At 42.8% G+C, this 21,439-nt stretch overlaps 1 protein-coding gene across 2 annotated transcripts in view; it reads left to right on the top strand.

The window, feature by feature from the left end:
* MBTPS2 (membrane bound transcription factor peptidase, site 2) overlaps window positions 1–16,698 on the top strand; it is a 76,251-nt gene extending 59,553 nt beyond the window's left edge. The window contains exons 7-12 of one of the 2 annotated variants that reach the window (XR_008888973.1): window positions 3,986–4,166; window positions 7,621–7,715; window positions 10,475–10,670; window positions 11,162–11,237; window positions 11,962–15,189; window positions 15,612–16,698. Coding sequence is in view for 1 of the 2 variants with exons in the window: in XM_056558605.1 (XP_056414580.1) it covers window positions 3,986–4,166; window positions 7,621–7,715; window positions 10,475–10,670; window positions 11,162–11,237; window positions 11,962–12,184 (771 nt within the window). In the remaining variant the exon portion in view is untranslated. Of the gene's footprint in view, window positions 1–3,985; window positions 4,167–7,620; window positions 7,716–10,474; window positions 10,671–11,161; window positions 11,238–11,961; window positions 15,204–15,611 lie in introns of those variants that run through there. The other variant, XM_056558605.1, reaches the window with a different exon arrangement.
* Window positions 16,699–21,439: the final 4,741 nt, after the last annotated feature.

The following is a 21,439-nucleotide window of genomic DNA, read 5'->3' as shown; positions in this document are numbered from 1 at the left end:
ACGGAGGTTTGTGTGATGCCTGATGATGTCCTAATATGAACACCGTACATGTGAATTTGATTGTCAATCAGTGTTGCTTCCTGAGTGGACAGTGTGATTTCACAGAAGTGTGATTGACTTGGAGTTACATTGTGTTGTTGAAGTGTTGCCTTTATTTTTTTGAGCAGTGTATATTTCTGCCTAAGCATTAATGTTATATTGTTCTAGGAATGTATCTAACCCTGTTTTGAAGCTTTCAACTGTTCCTGCGGTAACCAGTTCCTTAGGTAGACTGTTCCATAGATTCACAGTTTTTATGATAAAGAAGACGCATCGCCCCTTGTTGGACATTTATTTATTTATATACGTTGATCATATCCCCCCTTAAAATCTCTTCTCAAGACTAAATAAATGTAATAATTTTAATCTTTCCTCATAGCGGAGATGTTCTATGCCCCTTATTAGTTTAGTCACACGTCTCTGTACCCTTTTTAGTTCCACAATGTCCCTTTTATCAACTGGTGTCCAAAACTGAACAGCATATTCCAGGTGAGGCCGTACCAATGCTTTATAAAGTAGTAGTATTATGTCCCTGTCCGCGAGTCCATGCCTCTTCTGATGCATGACAATATCCTGCTAGACTTAGAAGCAGCTGCCTGACGTTTCATGCTATTCTGTAGTCTATGATCTATTCTACACTTACACCCAGATCCTTCTCTACCAGTGTGTGTGTGTGTGTGTGTGTGTGTGTGTGTATATATATATATATATATATATATATATATATATATATATATATACCGTATATGTGTGTGTGTATATATATATGTATATATATGTATATATACTGTATTCACTTTTACTTTTGACCTTGATAGTATTTGCATAGAGTATGCTGTAAAGGTCTTATAGGTGTGAGTCGTTCTTCTCAATTAACCCCCGTCCTGCCTGGTATGGTGGAGAATATGAGATATGGCCGCATATATTTAATTCTGTGGATGGATGTGGTGGCTGTCTTACCAGGTGGGGCAGGGGTCAGAGGATACTTGGTTTGGAGATGTGGTTGAGACCACCCATCTAGATAAATATGGTGAAATTGGACATGCTTGATTTTAGATACCTTTTCCATCTGCTCAGCTCTGAAAGTGACTCACAGTAATGATAAAATGTGAGTTATTGGTATCTGTCCTATCAATCTGGATAGTTGTCTAACACAATGAGCAGAAGTTTTGTTTTTTTCTTTAAAGCAGGTCCCCTGCTCTAGAATTGGATTGCAGAGTTCAATGTGACTTCTCCATTTGTCATTTTCAAGCAAAATGCACAGTATGTAATGCTGTATCCCATGGTTTACACTAACACATCCCAATGTCCACATCTGCTCAGAATTCTGCTATTCTGTATTCATGCCTGTGTAAGTAGCATAACTGATGTCTTATTAGAAACCAATTGTGCGTACTTCAGATACCATTCACTTAAGTTTCTTTCCCACAGGAGTTACTGCTGACCGTTATCCTTTGGGAATGTATTCAGAAATGACGGATGTTTATATGAAAGGAAGGAATTTCTTTTTAACAGGAGTATTTTTATTGTCTACAGATATTTATCATGCATTATCTATCACTGCATTATGTCTAGCGCTTGGACAGTGAGTTAGCAGTCTTAAAGAGTACCTGTCACCAAACTAAACTTTTAATATATTGTTCTTTATGTAATTATAAGACACTTTGCTATTTACTTGTTGTTAAAATTCTCAACCTTTTTATATGTTTTTAATGTGATTGGAAAAACGGCCACTAGGTGGCTCTGTTCTGTTCCCTGTGCAAGTCATACAGTTTGTTTGGTCTCCTCCCAGCCTGGCAGGAGACCAAACTCAGAAAGTGCATGCGGGGCATGGCGAGGCACCGCTTTCGCAGGCTTAAGTGATGTCACGCCTGCTGGGGAACGCCCACTTTGCTCCTGATGGGAGCTCACACAATGTGAGCAAGGGGAAAGGTATGATACAGAGCTTTTTAAAGCTCGAAAACATTTTTAAAGGGCAGGAGGAGTGTTAGGAGTAGTTAGGGAATATAATCTGAGTTAGTTTAGAAAATATGGTTTGATGACAGGTACTTTTTAACCCCTTAATGACAATGGACGTAAATGTACGCCATAGTATGGTGGCACTTAACGCACCATGATGTACATGTACATAACCGCGAGTACCGGACTAGTGCTCGCATCATGCACGGCAGGTCCCGGCTGCTATCAGCAGCCAGGGACCCACCGGTAATGACAGACATCAGCGATCACGCTGATGTCCGCCATTAAACCCTCAGATGCCGTGATCAATACAGATCACAGCATCGGGGATCCAATCATCGTCCCTTTTTCCCATTTTACCCCCAAAAAGTGTAAAAAAATAAACATATTTGGTATTTTCGCGTGCATAAAAATCCGAACTATCAAAATATTATGTTAATTATCCCGTACGGTGAACCGCGTAAACATTAAAAAAAAAAAAAAAAAAATTGCTGCTTTTTTGTAACATTTTATTAACTCCCTAAGGACTCGGGCGTACCTGTACGTCCTGAGTCCGCTCCCATTCTATAACGCGGGGCCATAGCTGGTCGGGCCCGGCCGGGACCCGTGGCTAATAGCACGCGGTACTGATCACGGTGCTGCGTGCTATTAACCCTTTAGATGCGGAGTTCAAAGTACCCCTTTAAGATATTTTTGGCAGGTGCTGAAAGTGGAATCTGCGCAGAATTTACGTTGTGTGAACGAGCCCTAATTGTAGTAAGCCATGAGCCTATATGTCCATCTATTGACTAGGACTGCGTTTTTCCCCCTGTAAGTACACAATAATGGTACCATTGAAAGCAAGCAGAGATATTGAAAACTGTAATTGTATTGTACGGAAATGTTGTAAATAACTTTGTAAGTAAAAAAAAAAAAATAAATCTTGCTGACGTCAGAATACCATTTTAGCCCATACAAAGAAAGATTGCGATGGATCACTCATCCCATCTGTATTCTCGCTTGAAACAAGTGGTTTTGCAGCTACGCTATGAAATTTGGCTTTGGCGAGTTGACTGTGACCAATTTTTGTGTAAACATTAGGACCTAGATGGAATTGATATGAATAAAAAGCAATGTATATGGATGTGTGTATGTTCCAGCATCACTTCCAAATGTCTGGAGATATTTCGATGAAACTTGCTGCTACACATGTTACCTTACTCCGCAAGCATTGCATCTCTGGGTGAATATTTTGATGCGTCTTGCAAACCACACCCCCTCACAAGCCATGCCCATGTAAGGGCACTCCACTTTCTATTTTCGGCCTACAGTCTCTTCATCAAATCTCAGCCCCACCTGACGATGGGATATGAGGTCGAAAAATAAGGACAAGAGTATATATATATTTTTTTTTTATTGCCACAAGCTTTAGGTTGGCAGACCAGGCAACTTTGGGTACTCAGCTAGTTATTGTATAAAATGCAGTTATTTTGGCTTTTTGTCCCTATCCCTCTCCTCATCTAACAAGTTTCATATCATGATCATAGGGCTTCATTACAGACACAGTTGTATAAATCTTTGTTCACATGCCGGTTATTTTATTGCTGTTTAAAGGGGTACTCTACTGGCCAGAATTTTTGTGCTGCAGGGGTCGGCCATGCCCCCTCAATGCAGTCTATGGGAGGGGGCGTGATGGTTGTCACGCCCCTCCCATAGACTTGCATTGACGGGGCATGGCAGTGATGCCACGAGGGGCGTGGCCAAACCCCGCAGGGGGGCGAAAACAGCATTCGGAACATTTAGTTCCGAACACTGGCCAGTGGAGTACCCCTTAAAGATATTTTGGGCTTAATTCTAATGTTCAGCCACAGTTGCATTGTGTTTGGAGTAATCTACTGTTGGGTACCGAGTGATTAATCCTATAGAAGTAAACCTTGTAGACAGAACAGGAACCTGTCCTATTTGCTTTAGAATGTTTTGTCAGCGCCATCTCTTTCTTCTTCGTAAGGAATCTCCAGCAAGTGGACCAAGAGGTTTATTTGTTCGTGATATCATAACTCAAGTTCAAGACTGTCCGGTGAGAAGTGTGGATGACTGGCATAAATGCCTAGCCGACATATCCTTGAGGCCCCAAACAGGCTTCTGCCTAAGCACTGCAACTCTTCAACAACTGCACTTTCCCAGCAGAGGTACAAACCATTTATTTTTTTATATTTCTACTTTGTGTTCTCACATTGGGGGGAATTTATCATAAGTGGTAGAAGCGCAGTGAGTTATTTTGCATCTTTTTTTATAGAGCAAAAAGCAAGTAGTCAATTTTTTGTGTATTGTGGAATGCATTTTGCAGTGGATACTAATTTGTCCTGTGCGTTTTTTATTAATTTTTTTGTTTAGATGCTTTTTTTTGGCGCAAATATGTTTTTTTTTAAAGCAAAAATACACCATCAAAAAGGACAAGTAGGAGAGTGTTCTACCAAGACAGCCAAGGGATGCAAGAGCTGTCCCTCAACACTGCTAAACTACAACTACTCCCATCATGGGACAGAGTCTGTCCCATGATGGGAGTAGTAGTAGTACCGCAGCACTGAGGGACGGCACTTGCAAATTCCACTGGCTGTGGGACTCTTTTGGGACAGTTATGACTACTACTCCCATCATGAACCAACTCTGCCCATGATGGGAGTTATAGTCTAGGGGCTGAGGGGCAGATCGCAGCAGGTCATTCTCCAGAGACCCGCTGCGATCTGCATTTATTAGCTATTCACCAATCAGAGCTCCTGTCTCCCGGTGGTGGGGATAATGAATTATGAGAGTTGTATACAGTAGCCTGCGAGGAGTACAGTGGAGCCGCATGTTCCGCCGGCTTGTACAGGTAATAAATGTGTATTGCAGCGGGTCTCTGGAGAATGATGAGCTGCGATCTGCCCCTCAGCCCCTGGACTATAACTCCCATCATGGACAGAGACGGTCCCATGATGGGAGTAGGTATGTGTACCGCAGCGCTGAGGGATGGAACTTGCACATCCCCCTGCAGGACTTTTAGGACTACTACTCCCATCATGGACAGACTCTGTCCATGATGGGAGTTATAGTCCAGGTGCTGAGGGGTAGATCGCATTTATTAAGTTAACAAGCTGGCGGCACATGCGGCTCCCCGCCAGCTCCAGGCTCCTGTATACACTGTCCTCATTCATAATCCCCGCCACCAGGAGACGGGAGCTCTGATTGGGGAATAGCTATTCAACAATCAGAGCTCTGGTCTTCCGGCGGGGAGTGCAGGGGAGCTGCATGTGTCGCCAGCTTGTTAACTTAATAAATTCGGATCGCAGTGGGTCTCTGCAGCATGACCTGCTGCGATCTGCCCCTCAGCCCATGGACAATAACTCTTATCGTGGACGGAGTCTGTCCATGATGGGAGTAGTAGTCCTAACTGTTCAAAAAGGGTCCCGCAGCTGTGGGATGTGCAAGTGCCATCCCTCAGCGCTGCAATACTACAACTACTCCCATCATGTGACAGACTCTGTCCCATGACTGGAATAATAGTCCAAGGGCAGAGGGACAGATCCAAAGGGGGTCTCAGGAGTGACTGCGACTTTTACTGCTCCGCCCCTAGTGATGACATCATTAGGAGGCGGAGCTACATTGTCCAGGCCTGAAGCAAAACGCATTATGAGAACAAAGCCCATCTGGCAGTGTGTTCCCAAACAGAGAGACTCCAGCTGTTGCTTAACTACAGCCCCCCCATGATTTGAGTTGTAGCAACAATTAGCAACAATTGGAGGCTCCCTGTTTAGAAACACGCTGCATTATGTGTGCAATCTCCAGGGGAGAGCTCAAAAAATGTACTAACCCATATTTCTTGTTTTTCTTTTCCTCTCATTTCAGATACGTGAATGCGGAGGACTACGTCAGATTCGATGGACTGCGACGATGACCAGCATTTTTTAAATTTCAATAAAATGGTTAACGAGGGCGGTGGGGGAGTACTTTTTTCAATATGTTGTTTTTTTTATAATTGAATTTTCAGGCTTAGTAGTGGAAGCCGTCTTGTAGACAGAATCCATTACTAAGCCAGGGCTTAGCATTAGCCAATTATTACCCCGGTACCCACCGCCACAGGGGTGCCGGGAACTGCCGATACCAACAGGCCCGGAGCATCAAAAATGGCGCTCCTGGGCCTAGGCGGTAACAGGCTGGCGTTATTTAGGCTGGGGAGGGCCATTAACAATGTTCCTCACTAACCCTGGTAATGTCAGGCTGTTGCTGCTTGGTTGGTATCTAGCTGATGCTGAAAATAAATGAATAAAAAAAACTTGTGTGGTTCCCCCTATTTTCAGTATCAGCCAGATACCACCAAGCAGCAACAGCCTGATGTTACCAGGGTGGGTGGGGACTATTGTTACTGGCCCTCCCCAGCCTAAATAACGCCAGCCTGTTACCGCCTAGGCCCAGGAGCGCCATTTTTGATGCTCCGGGCCTGTTGGTACCGGCTCTTCCCGGCACCCCTGTGGCGGTGGTAATAGGGTAATAATTGGGGGTTAGCGCTAACTGATTTTGGCGCTAACGTTAAGCCCTGGCTTAGTAATGGATTCTGTCTACAAGACGGCTTCCACTACTAAGCCTGAAAATTCTATTATAAAAAGCACGACACACTGAAAAAAAATCTTTATTTATAAAAACACTCAACCACAGCCCTCATTAACCCTTTTATTTAAAAAACGCTGGTCATAGTCGCAAACCACAGAATCTGACAAATCTGAATCAGTCCTCCACATTCACGTATCTGAAATGAGAAGAAAAGAAAAAAAACAGAAAAAAGGTTAGTACATTTTTGGCGCTCTCCCCTGGGGAGTGTGCCCATACTGCAGTGTGTTCCAAAACAGGGAGCCTCCAATTGTTGACGTCTGCCAACTGTATCCTGTATATAGTCATCTATAGACAGCTGTATATACAGGATAGCGCACAAAGACTTAACCCAGAACTGCTCAGCAGTGTGTGTTAACACTTTCCTTGCTGGACTCCTGTATAGTATACATGGGTACACTATGCACCCCTGTATACTATACAGCCGGCAGACATTAGTAGTGATGTTCAGCACCCTGTATATGCTGTACATCACTCCTTAACTCCTTACATTCTATGGGCCGGGGGCTCTGCATCTGACCCAAGGAGTGGTACCCTGAAGGCAGTGAGTGTGGAGCAGGAGAGTTGCACAGCTGACTGTAATGTCGTCTTTGCAATTCCCAGTGACCTTAATATGATGTCAACATGAAGTTCTTTATGTAAATAAACACACATCAGAAAAGTAGCTACAGAGGATACCCAGGGGCTCGGAGGCAAAAAAAAGGTTGTAGGAAACATCTAGGGGAACAGGACGGGTCTCCATTTTTTGGTATCCTCGAAATACACAGAAATGCCTGCCAGCCGCTCATTGTTGTAGTGGGTCCTTGCTGCAGCCATTCATTGGCTGAGCTGTCACTTCCAGCCTTTTCCAGGGACCAGGAAATGGAGATCAGGGGGGACTCGGTGAACAATGCTGGTGTGGGAGATCTGTTAGACGAATAACTGCAGAGTATTTAAATTTTATGATCCCAAAGAAAATAACTATTTATACTCAATAGAAATGATTTTCTGCATTTTCAGTGTACAGGCGGCTGGATGGATCGGTAGAATGTTGCGGTAACAACAGTTTTTCTGACATCTGCTTCTCCTACAACGTTTATGGGTACAGTCAGCAGGTAAGCCTTTACTGGATGACGTAATATTGTCCTGTGCTCTTGTTTACAGATATATAACTTTTTTAATACTGAAGGTTCAAGTGACCTTGTAAATTAAAGACACATTAGATAGCGCTAGTCACCTCTGGAAGTGCTTATCCCCTAGGGGAAGAAAGGATAGAAAATCCAACATACCCAATTCTTCTTACCCTCCCTTCTTAACGCTGCACACGGCATTGGTATTAGTAACCCCGGTCTTTATGGCAGTGTACAGCTAATGTTTCGTTGATGCTTAGCAACAGGGCGCTAACTAGGTGAGTACACTATCATGGTAAGATGCCGCCTGGCTATAGGGACGATGCTGACTAGAGGTGCACCAAGGCTGCGCAGAAGTTTTTTACTTTTTTCATCTTGGAGAACACAGATCTTCTTAGGAGAGAGAAGCCTGATGATTATTGAGGCTCAGCGTGACCAGATGCTTTGGTTTCAATGATCAAGGGGGTGTGACCAAGTGGATTGCTATAAAATGAGAACATCGTTTCCTACTAGTGCCACAGAGCTCTGTTCTTTTCTGCATTACTGCTGTATATTGAGAAAGCAACCATTTCCTGCATTATGAAGGAGTGAGTGCTGTGCTACATTCTTTCTTCATATTGATCAGTGTCTTAGGGTCTATGCACATGGCAGAATATCCACTTGTAGAATTCCACCTCAAATTAAAGCCCATAGACTTCTATGGGATTCCGCACTCCCATTCACACTTCTGAATTTCCGCTTGGGCTTTAATTTGAGGCGGAATTCCACAAGCGGAAATTCTGCCATGGGAATAGACCCTTACTCTAACTGGTAAAAAGAACAATCTAGAGGACACATTCACTTTAAAACCACATGCCTAATATTGTTTAGGTCCTCCTTGTGCTGTAAAAACAGTCCAAGGCATGGACTGTACAAGATCTTTGAAGGTGTCTTGTGGTATCTGTCACCAAGATGGATGTTATCAGTAGAACCTATAGATTCTGTTGTGAGGTGGAGCCTTTCTAGCATATCCTACAGATGATCGATTGGACAAAAATTTGGGGAATTTGGTGGCAAAGTCAACACCTTGAACTCTTCATTGTGTTCCTGAAATCATTAGGGAATATCATTGCCATTAAGGGTGTACTTGGTCTACAACAATGTTTAGGTACAGTAGGTGGAAGCATCAAAGTAATATCAACATGATGCAAGGACTCAAGGTTTCCCAGCAGACACTGCCTTTGCTAACTTGTCTACTTCCCATAGTGTACTCTGGTACCATCTTTTCACCAGGCAACGCATAGGCAACCATGATTCATCAGACCAGGCCATCGTCGGCTATTGCTCTATGGTCTAGTTTTGATGCTCACATGCCAAGTTTAGACGCTCTTGGCGGTGGACATGGGTTAACACGGGCACTCAGATTTCTCTGTAGCTATGCAACCCCATACAGAGCAAGCTGTGGTGTACTGTGTTTTCTGACACATTTCTATCATAGCCAATAGGGATCGACCGATATCGTAGTTTTAGGGCCGATACCGATAATCTGTGGAGGTTAGTGCCGATAGCCGATAACTTATACCGATATTCCGGTATAAGTTATCGGCTATTTACCCCCCCCCCCCCCCACACACTGCTGCAGATCATTGATTTAAAGCCGGCGCTTTAAATCAATGAACTGCAGCGGCTTTTGCGGTGCCATAGACCGCCGCCGCCACCCGCTTCTCTCCTCCTGCCTGTCCGGGGGTCCTGATTCCGATCACCTCCCACCCCGACCGCTCACCGCACCGCCCCGGCTCCATTGCCTCCCCCATCCCCGGTTTTATAATTACCTGTTCCCGGGGTCCACTCTACATCTGGCTCCGGTGACGTCCTCCTGAGCTGTCACTGTGTGCACTGACGGTGACGTCGCGTCACATCACTCGTCATTGCGCACAGCGTAACGCAGGACGCAGCAGGAGCCAGAAGTAGCGTTGACCCCGGGAACAGGTAATTATAAAATGGGGGATGGGGGAGACAATGGGGCCGACGCGGTGCGGCAGGTCGGTGGGGGTGGGGCATTATCGGCATATCGGCAAGGTAATCGTGATTATTGGCCGATAATCGGTCGATCCCTAATAGCCAACATTTAAGGGATATTCCGGGATCTAACATTTTATCCCCTATGTCTGATCGCGGGGGGCCTGCCGTTGGAACCCCCCCAATCTCGCTGCAGCACCCGCATTGTATGCGGAGCTGCATCTCCAGTTTTGGAAACCTCTGGTTTTCGGGACTGGAGAATGTACACAACACCAAGCCCCCCTTGTGATGTCACGCCCCATCCATCCATGTCTATGGGAGGGGGACTGGCGACAGGACGTATTGCCACGTCCCCCCTCGTGACATCACGCCCCCTCCCATACACATGAATGGATGGGGCGTGACGTCACGAGGGCGTCGTGGTGTTGCGTCAATTCTCCAGTCCCAAAAACCAGAGGTTTCTGAAACTGGAGACGCATACAATGTGGGTGCTGCAGCGAGATTGCGGTGGGTCCCAGCGGCAGGCCCCCCGCGATTAGACATCTTATAAACTATCCTTTGGATAGGGGATAAAATGTTAGATGCCGGAATATCCCTTTAACATTTTAGATATTTATGTTGTAGTAGTTCCTCAGTGGCATTGAATCAGGCAGATTAGCTTTAGTTCCCTCTTGGGAGTAAGGGGTGCATGAACTGTTTCATATGTAAGAAGAGGTGGTAACCTGAGGGTTTTATTTTATTTACAGTATGCTTGTCTAGCGGCAAGGAAAGCGATCCATTCAAGTCCAGAATGTCAGTCTAATTCAGACTGTCAGAAGTCAGCTGCTAACAGTGTCTGTGCCATCCCATCCATAGAGAATCAGACTCGTCTGATCAGAGTGAAGCATCCTCCTCAACTAGATATGTTATTTATAGGATATCCTGCACACCTAGAATATGGAGGTGAGAAAATATTAAAGTGTAAAGACATTTACTGTATAGAATAGTGTTTATACTGGTCTGGTAGATCACATGAATGGGGGCCTGATATAAAAAAAAAAAACTTCTACTTACCTCCCTTTCTCCTCACAGCCTCTGTTATTTCAGCTCCCGGTCTCTACCACACTCCTCTCCATGGTGCTGCAGATAATTCCATTCAGCCAGTCATTGACCACAGTGGTGTCCGGCCTCAGCCGGTGATTGACTGAGCAGCAATGAAACGTGTTGTCTGCAGCATTGGGATGTGTAGCAAGGTAGAGACTGAGTGCCTCAGTAATAGGGGGTGAGAAATGTTATCAGACAGCCTGTGCACAAGTTTTTGGGAGAACAACCCATTTTAACAATGTATAAATGTAATGCCAGAATTATTTGTGTAAACCCCATTCTGGTAAAAAAAAAATTTTAGGCAAATATGAGCGCACAGACATTATTGACAGTCCTCTTTCTTTCCACAGTGAGCCTGAGCAGTTTCATTCCTCGATACAAGTTTCTCAGTGTCAGCCTTCCAGTGGTAATAGAGACCTTCTGCAAGTATCCTTTTAAGCACAGAATATATTTAAAAAAAATTGATAAACTTGATTTAGTGGCTATTGGCAGAAAAATCCTACTGGTGAGATGTTTGAGTATTTGCTCATGTATTGTGGGACTAAAGATAGGCCTCTCGCTAGCCAGCTAGCACCCCTGATCTGTACTAAAGAGGGACAATAACCCTGAAACAGCTGTCTACAGATTGGTATGCTTTTCTTCTGGAGAGATATTTGACTTGGCATACATTCCCAGTCAGTTTCTAAAACTCGGTAAAACACTGACTTTTAAGGGAAAGCTACTTGAAAAGGTGACAGCTTGTTTGCATATCCTTTCTTCACAGAATTTCCAGTGGAGCGTCAATGGCCTAAAAGTCTCTACACATTTTATGACACTCTCCTTATTGAAAAACAATACCCCTTTAGTCCCTCTTCAACTCTTTGACATGTCACCAATATTTGGGCAACACTTCATTACATATGTTTTCAACTACTGTTATGGTGGCAGCTGTACCTAGATAAGAAAGGGAGACCCTTGAATGATAGTATTAGAGAATTGCATAGCAAGTTGTTCTCATTGAAGCTGTTCCTTTTAGAAACTAGAGTGATCCGGAAAGGAATCTTCATGGCTGTGAGAGATGAAATTCCCAGCCATTGTGATGTCTTATATATTAGGTATTTCTATGTAGATATTTCTTTCTTTTGCTTGTTTTTTCTTTAATTCCACTAAGATATGTGATTTCTCTCTCCGGGGCGCTGGCGGTGATCAATGCTGTTCCTTGCTTTGCACTGGATGGACAGTGGATACTAAACTCATTCCTTGAAGCCACGCTGAGTTCTCTCATAGTGGAGAAGGAGAACAGAGAACTTTTGGGGTTTTTCATTCTTTTAGCAGGCAGTATACTGCTAACTGCTAATGTGGTCCTTGGACTTTGGATGGTGACAGCTCGGTAGCCACGTGTCTTTTTTGGATGAAAGCCTTTGGAACATCTCCATTCATTCTCCATTTAATGGGTTTGACTTTAAGTCATGCACTATTGTTTAGTTCTTCTTTTTTATTAGCCAGAGAATGTCTGTCTGATAAGTGACCAAAATCCCAGGATCGTGAGTTTGTGAACAGAAGCATGCAGACCCCACTAAAGGGAACAGTTTAGTGACAAGCGAGGAGCTTGACTTTTATGGTCCATTGGAATGATACATAATGTGATTGACCAGAGGCTGGTGGTCTGGAATAAAGACAATTACAGATAATGCAATATTGTACATCTCAAAATCCAAAGGAAAAGCTTTTGAAGACCAATACTCCCGCGATGACTAGTGCCCTACTTTTCCATATGTTTGATTGTGAACACAGTAGAGATTTACAGTAGTAATTTTTCTACACTCTGTATTGCTATAGCATTTATCCTAGCTGCCGACCCACAGGAACATGTGGTAAGGTCCTGTGTGCATATGATTTTTCGTTACATTTCTGTTAAGGGATAAGGCAGTGCTACCATTTTATGGCTAGGTGCAACTTGAGTTAGTGGGGCCCTACTGTATTACATGATTCAGTTTTTTTTATACCATACAGTGGCACATAGAGTGCCTGCAACCTCCATAATTCATTCATGACAAGTCTGTGACAGCCATCTGTAATTTAATAATGTATTTTTTTGCAATAATTTTTAAATGGTATAGAGATGCATCTCCATTTCTCAATACTGTCAAATAACTAAATTTAGTCTGCAAATACCATCTGAGCTCCTAAAATGCTCTTTTCAGCTTGAAGCCGACAGCTTTGGACACAAATAGAGAAGAAACTAGATATGATTCATAAGGGTTTCCTCCTAACATTCTCCCAGCCCTCTGGTAGGGAGTACCTAATAGAGAAAAACAAAAGAGAGGGACCGTGCCTCGTGTATTACCCAAGACACTTAGATGGGATAGGGGGGTGGATGGGTAGCACCAGCCTTTCGGTTGGCCGCTCACCTTGTTGAGGATAATCTGCGCTTATCACCCCTAGATAGGGGTATATTCGTAGTAGAAGTGAACTGCAAAGCCCAAAGGGTCACAGGGATGGAGGGTCCAATCCTGTTGAATGTGGTAGATGAGGGGAAAGAAATGACCCGTACATCAGGCGCTGTTCGAAGTTCCAGTCGATGAATACATTTTCAGATGTAGCATTTAAAGTACGATTTGGTACTATGTTTATTAAGGAAACCAATGACGCGTTTCTGAGGTAGAGCTCTCCTTCCTCAGATTGGCATGACATTTTACATTTTGTTAAGTTGCGGCCTTGTAGGTAAATTAAAATAAGAAAAAATTAGGTTCCTCTCAACCCCCCCCCCATCTCTCTGCACTGAAAACCCCTTAAGGATGCTGCCTGTTTTTACCTAAATGACCAGGCCCAATTTTTCAAAACTGTCCTGTGTCTCTTTAAGTGGTAATAACTTTGACATACTTTTACTGAGTGACGCAATTCTGAAATAGTTTTTTCGTGATATATTGTACTTTTATATTAGTGGTAAATCTTTGTTGATTCATGCAGCATTTTGCAATCTCATGCAGTATGCATGCATCCAGTTGCATTAACCCCTCAAGGGCGCAGCAAATTTTTGCCTTAAGGACGCAGCCCTTTTTCGCAATTCTGACACTTTAAGCATTAATAACTCTAAGATGCTTTTACCGATTATTCTGATTCTGAGAGTTTTTTCGTGACATATTCTACTTTATGTTAGTGGTAAATTTTCGTCGTTACTTGCATCCTTTCTTGGTGAAAAATCCCAAAATTTCATGAAAATTTTGAATATTTTGCATTTTTCTAAATTTGAAGCTCTCTGCTTGTAAGGAAATTGGACATTCCAAATAAATGTTATATTGATTCCCAAATACAATATGTCTTCTTTATGTTGGCATCATAAAATGGACATATTTTTACTTTTTGAAAAAATTAGAGGGCTTCAAAGTAGAGCAGCAATTTTCAAAATTTTCATGAAAATTGCCAAATCTGAAGGGACACATGTTACAGAACTACAACTCCCAGCATGCATGGGCAGTCTAGGCATGCTGAGAGTTGTAGTTTGGCAACATCTGGGGGGCCACCGTTTGGGCACCACTGTAATAGTGGTCTCCAAACTGTGACCCTCCAGATGTTGCAAAACTACAACTTCCAGCATGCCCAGACAGCCTTTGCATACGTCCTATCTCCGGATACATTCTCACAATAGGACTATGCATACATCCTATTGTTGTTCTGCTCTGCACAATACACTGCAGAAGATCGGTGGCGGGACACAGCTATCAATCATAACCGTGGTCTCGCCACAGCTGCCGAGACCAAGATCGCTCTGGATTTGGCAGCCATAACCCAATAGATGACATGGTCAGTACTGGCCATGGCTTCTATAGGATTGACAGTGGAAGGGAGACTAGCCCTGTCTCCATCAGCCATCCCGCAATGCGATCTCGGAGTACCAATGGTTGCCATGGCAGCAGGAAGCTGCCAGCCATAGAGTGTTAGTGTAATACTGACAGTAATGCTGTGCTTCATTACAGATTAACTGCAGCATAATATAACAGGAAAAATGTATAAAAATAAAAGGTTTATCAGTAAATAAATAAAATAAATGCACCTTTCCCAATAAAGCACTGTATTATAAAAAAAAAAGCAAAAAGCAAACCTATACATACCTATATAAATTTGATACCGCCAAATTGTACCAACCCACAGAATACAGATAACAACATCATTTTTACCACACAGTGAGCGCCATAAAAAAGTAAACAATGCCAGAAATTTCACATAAAATGCTGCATGTATCAACAAAAATTTACCACTAATATAAAATACAATATGTCACGAAAAAACTATCATAGAATCACTTCACTCAGTGAAATCATTTCATCGTTATTACCACTTACAGAGACGCATGTCAGATTTAAGAAATGGGTTCTGATCATTAAGGTAAAAACAGGCTGTGTCCTTAAAGGAGAACTATGGGATTGAACATTTTATCCCCTATCCTAAGGATAGGGGATAAGTTTCAGATCGCGGGGGGTCTGACCGCTGGGGCCCCCCACGATCTCCCGTACAGGGCCGCGGCTCTATGCATAGAGAGCGCGTGTCGACCACCACACGAGGCGGCGGCTGACACGCACCCTCCATTTACTGCTATGGGAGAGTCGAAGCGCTGCCTTCGGCAATTTCCGGCTCTCCCATAGCAGTGTATGGAGGGGACGTGTCGGCCGCTGCTTCGTGCGGTGGTCAACACACTCCCTCTCTAACCAGAGAGCCGGGGCCCCGTATGGGAGATCGCGGGGAGCCCCTGCGGTTGGACCCCCGCGATCTGAAACTTATTCCCTATCCTTAAGATAGGGGATACATTTTTCAATCCCGTAGTTCTCCTTTAATGGGGTACTCCCCAATCTGTTTGACTTTTTGGCACCAGTTGATTAAAAAAATAGGTTTTCCACTGGAGTACCCCTTTAACCCCTTGCCGCAGAACGACGGGTACACCCGTCGCTGCGGCACGGGAGGGTTATGAAGCGAGCTCAGGAGCTGAGCTCGCATCATACCCGCACGGTCCCGGCTGCTATCGGCAGCCAGGACCCTTGGCTAATGCCGGACATCGCCGTTCCGGCAGATGTCCGGCATTAACTCTTTAGACGCGGCGATCAAAGTTGATCGCTGCGTGTGAAAGTAGAAGCATCCCGGCAGCTCAGTCGGGCTGATCGGGACATCGCGATGTCCCGATCCGCTAGGATGCAGCAGGAGGGTGCCTTACCTGCCTCCTGCACGTCCGAACGGCGATTGATTGCTGCAAGGCTTGAGAAATCAACAGCCGATAACACTGATCAATGCAAAGCTATGGCTTTGCAGTGATCTGTGTAAAATATCAGTGTGTACAGTGTTATAGCCCCCTATGGGAGCTATAACACTGCAAAAAAAGTTAATGAAGACGCTTAATAAAAGTTTGAATCACCCCCCTTTTCCCATAAAAAAAAAAACTAAACTGTGTGAATAAAAATAAACATATATGGTATCGCCGCGTGCGTAAATGTCCGAACTATAAAAATATATTGTTAATTAAACTGCACGGTCAATGGCGTACGCACAAAGAAATTCCAAAATAGTGTATTTTTGGTCACTTTTTAGAACATAAAAAAATGAATAAAAAGCATTAAAAAATAAATCAAAAAGTCCGATCAAAACAAAAATGGTACCGATAAAAACTTCAGATCACGGCACAAAAAATTTGCCCTCATATCGCCCCATACATGGAACAATAAAAAAAAGTTATAGGGGTCAGATTAGGACAATTTTAAACGTATACATTTTCCTGCATGTAGAAAAAACAAAAGTGCAAAAACGGATAAATGCTGTGTCCTTAAGGGGTTAAAGGGGTACTCCGGTGGAAAACATTGTTTTCTTAAATCAACTCGTGCAAGAAAATTAAATAGATTTGTAAATTACTTTTTTTTATTACTATAAAAAAAATCTTAATCCTTCCAGTACTTATCTGCTGCTGTATGCTCCAGAGGATATACTTTTCTTTTTTAAATTTATTTTCTGTCTGACCACAGAACTGTCTGCTGACACCTCTGTCAGGAACTGTCCAGAGCAGGAGAGGTTTGTTAATGGGATTTGCTCCTACTTTGGACAGTTCCTGACAGAGGTGTCAGCAGAGAGCACCGTGGTCAGACAGAAAAGAAATTCAAAAAGAAGAAATTCCTGTGGAGCATACAGCAGCTGATAAGTACTGGAAGGATGAAGATTATTTTTATAGAAGTAATTTACAAATCTGTTTAACTTTCTGACACCAGTTGATTAAAAAAAATTATTCCATCGGAGTACCCCTTTAAGAGAAATGGGAGGCCACTGTCATAACAAAGGGTGTGGTTACTTATGTCAAGTGATATCTAAGTTTTTCCTTTTTAATAAATTGCAAAAACTTTAAAAAATTAATTTTCACATTCTCATTATGGGTTACAAAGTGCAGATTGATTTGGGTAATACTTAATTTATTTATTTTTTATTTATTTTATTTTACAAGGCCTCAACATAAAATGAAAGGGTCTGAAGACTAATCAATTGGTTTTGTACAGAATAGTGAGGTTATTTAAAAAAGGAATCTGTCATCACTTTCATGCTGCCTGAACCATAATTTGTCTCCCTTTACTCAAACATTAATCAAGGCTGCTGATGACTTGTAGTTCAGGCAGCGTGAAAGTGATGACAGGTGGCTTGTAAGTTTGTAAGAGTATGGAATTTCTGCGTGCGGAATTTTGCTCCAAAATCCTGCGGCGTGAACCTTTGCCTTGATGTAAATGGGTCTTCCATGGACCCGTTCACACTGTGGAGAATTCCTCCACGGAAATTGATCTGCCAAAAACGGAATTACGTGCATACTGCATTGCCGTCAGTATTTCAGTGGTGGTCGCCAGACGGAAGCTACCGCGAGCGGAGATTCAGTTGTGTGAACATTCCCTAACTCTGGGGCATTAATCTGATACATCTACTGTTTCATGTGACTTTTGTTGTGTGGTTGTACAAAATGTGGTGTGTTCTTTTTTATTTATTTTTTTGTTTCTTTTTGCTGTAGAAAAAAAGTTTAGCAACTTTTATTTTACCAAAAGTAAGATGTGGTAAAATAAAAATTGCAGGTCTTTTTTTTCAAATTTTAGACCAACCCTGTCTGTTTCAATGTTCCAAGGCTGTGTTCACATGTTATGGTTTCTTTGCTGTTCACAAACCTGTTTTACTAAAATGTTCCCAATTTTTGCAGTAAAACTGATGGGGGAGATTTATCAAAATCTGTCCAGAGGAAAAGTTGCCCATGGCAACCAATCAGATCCATTTTTTTCCTTTTTTTTAACAAGGCCTCTGCAAAATGAAAGAAGCGATCTGATTGGTTGCTATGGGCAACTCAGCAACTTTTCCTTTGCACAGGTTATGATAAATCTCCTCCTCAAATCAACTGGTGCCAGAAAGATATACTTCAGAAGATAAACAAAAAAGTCCAGCGCAAAACTTTGGTATGACTAAGGCCAGCTTCCACGGCCGAAACGTGTCACCTGTTCCAATGTGATTGTTCCTGTATATGCTTCCTGTGAATAAGAAATAAATCCTTGTTTCATGAGTTTTGCGCTGGACTAATTCGTTTTGATGTCTGTTGGGTGTAGTCCACACCTGTCCATGCAGCAGTTTACAGACTGAGGGCTGAAACCTACCTGCTATTGCTTAGAAAGCTATACAGATATGTAAATGACTTCTATTTAAAAATCTTAATCCTTTTAGTACTTATCAGCTGCTATATGTTCTAATCTGACCACAGTCTTTCCAATCTGACCACAGTCTTTCCAATCTGACCATGATGCACTCTGCTGCCACCTCTGTCCATGTCAGGAGCATGATCAAATCCTCATAGCGAATTTCTCCTGCTCTGGACAGTTCTGGACATGGACAGAGGTGGCAGCATAGAGCACTGTGGTCAGACTGCAAAGAACTACACAACTTCCTGTGGAGCATACAGCAGCTGATAAGTACTGAAAGGATTAAGATTTTTTAATTGAAGTAATTTACAAATCTGTATAACTTTCTGCCACCAGTTGATCTGAAAACTTTTTTTCCCCTCTTGAGTAACACTTTAAAGAACCATGCCGGGTTTAATTTTAGTTTTTTTGCCCATATCATGTACACTCACCATCACTTGTCCTACAGCACAATTTGTTTTATTCCAGCTCAGCTACTCTGTGTTTTATTACTCTAATTTGATCTGATTTTGTTTTTTTTAGTGATTTTCCTTAAAGGGGTACTCCACCCCTAGACATCTTATCCCCTATCCATAGGATAAGATGTCTGATCGTGGGGGTCCCACTGATGGGGACCCCCACAATATAGCACGCAGCACCCACCTGTTACTGCTCCAGAAGCGCTGGAGGGTCTGTCACCCAACCACGGGGATGGAAGATCGTGATGTCACAACTCCGCCCCCGTGTGACGTCACGCCCCACCCCCTCAATGGAAGTCTATGGGAGAGGGTGTGATGGCTGTCACCTCCCATAGACCTGCATTGAGGGGGTGGGGCGTGATGTTACACGGGAGCGGATGTTCCGTCACGATCTTCCGTCCCCGTGGTGCTGCGTACTATATTGCGGGGGTCCCCAGCGGCGGGACCCCCGCGATCAGACATCTTATCCCCTATCCTTTGGATAGGGGATAAGATGTCTAGGGGTGGAGTACCCCTTTAAATCATGGTAAAATCATGACAGTATGACAATGACAATTGTGTACAAGTATTATAAAAACATATAATTTTTACCATGATTTTGGAAAATCACTGCAAAAACAGCTAAGGCTGTGCTCACAAATGGTGCAATGTGTGAACACAGCCTATAATGCAGTAATAATGAATAAATATAAAATGCTTTAAAAATTCAACATGTGAACACAGCCTAAAGACCTCAAATATTGGTAATACAGTTCAACTGTTATTATAGGTTAAATCACTTTCTCCTCATGGCAGGATTTCTCTCAAAAATGCCTTTAGAGTAAGAATATGCATCAGAACTGCATAATGTGAATTCACACCAATCCTCTTGGTCGGAGTCTGAGTTTACCTGGGTAATCTACAGCACCAGTAGCCTGATGAGATGATTATCTGCAGTGATTAAACACCCCTCTCAAAGCCAAATGGTTAATGGGAAATGTAGGCTGCATTACACAACCCACATCATTGTGCTTTTATAAACCAAGATTAAGCCTTTCCCATGCACGCCACATCATCAAAAAGAGGTAAGAAAAAGGCAGACACAAAAAAAAAAAAAAACTCTAATTCTCTATGCTGCACTATACAAGCAAAAAACAAAACTTCCCGAAATGCTTTTTTAGTTTGTTGTAGATTGTTGTATAATTTTGGGGAGTTGTAATGCCTTTCTTAAAAATAATCCTACCTCAATTGTTCAAATCCACAATTTTTTTTTTTTTTTGCTGTCATATGTTTAATTTTGCAGCTATTGTAGATGTTCCTGAAAACTGTATTTAAATAAAACACCTGAAGATATGTAACTGACTTATATACCCCTGAAGGAAGTTGTGTAGTTCATTGATTGCTAGTGTGATGCTGTTTCACCATCATCCTGTGCTGTTTCAGGAGTCTTGGCTGGATCTGGTCTCTTAGCTCTAGCCCCGCCCCCTGAGTGATGTCACCACCTTTTGACCAGCCTCTATAGTCTAAATCACCATCTCCCTGTCATAAACATACAGTATATATATTTTGTGGGGCATTTAGAGAAGAATGAGCTGTGTTATACCATGCTGCATTGTGCCGAACAATGCCACAGACAGATGAGCAGACAGGCAATGAATACAGCAGCTGACTTCAAAGCAGTAGTCTGCTGTGTACTGAAAATTTCTGCAGCAGGCAGGTAAGTAATAGTATATGCTTCTACAGCATTTTAAAGAGTCTTGTACGTCAGTCAAACAAGGGTTGGGAGGCGTCCCAGCTGTGGCACTTCAACAGTTTGGCCTTGCCTTCTTGACTTTTGGTTGAGAGATTAAAGGGGTACTTCGGTAGAAAACTTTTTTTTAATTTTTTTTTTTTTTTTTATGAACTGGTGCCAGAAGGTTAAACAGATTTGTAAATTACTTCTATTAAAAAATCTTTACCCTTTCTGTACTTTTTATCAGCTGTATGTTACCGAGAAATTCTGTTCTTTTTGAATTTCTTTTTCATCTTGTCCACAGTGCTCTCTGCTGACACCTGATGCCCGTGTCAGGAACTGTCCAGAGCAGGAGAAAATCCCCATAGCAAACCTATGCTGCTCTGGACAGTTCCTGACATGGACAGAGGTGTCAGCAAAGAGCACTGTGGGCAAGACAAAAAAGAAATTAAAAAAGAACAGAATTTCCTCTGTAGCATATAGATGCTAAAAAGTACAGGAAGGGTAAAGATTTTTTAATAGAAGTAAATTACAAATCTGTTTAACTTTTTGGCACCAAGGAGTACCCCTTTAAAATTGAGTATTTTCTTTAAAGGAGTTCCCCGCCCCTAGACATCTTATCCCCTATCCAAAGGATGTCTGATCGTGGGGGGCCCGCCGCTGGGGACCCCTGTGATCTCGGCTGCAGCACCCTGCTGTCATCACTGCACAGAGCTAACTAGACTTCTTATCCCCTATCGTTTGGAGATGTCTAGGGGCAGAGTACCCCTTTAATCACATATTGGT

Source organism: Hyla sarda, chromosome 2 (assembly GCF_029499605.1).
Source record: "Hyla sarda isolate aHylSar1 chromosome 2, aHylSar1.hap1, whole genome shotgun sequence".
Classification (NCBI taxonomy): domain Eukaryota; kingdom Metazoa; phylum Chordata; class Amphibia; order Anura; family Hylidae; genus Hyla; species Hyla sarda.
This window is presented reverse-complemented; position numbering and strand designations above follow the sequence as displayed.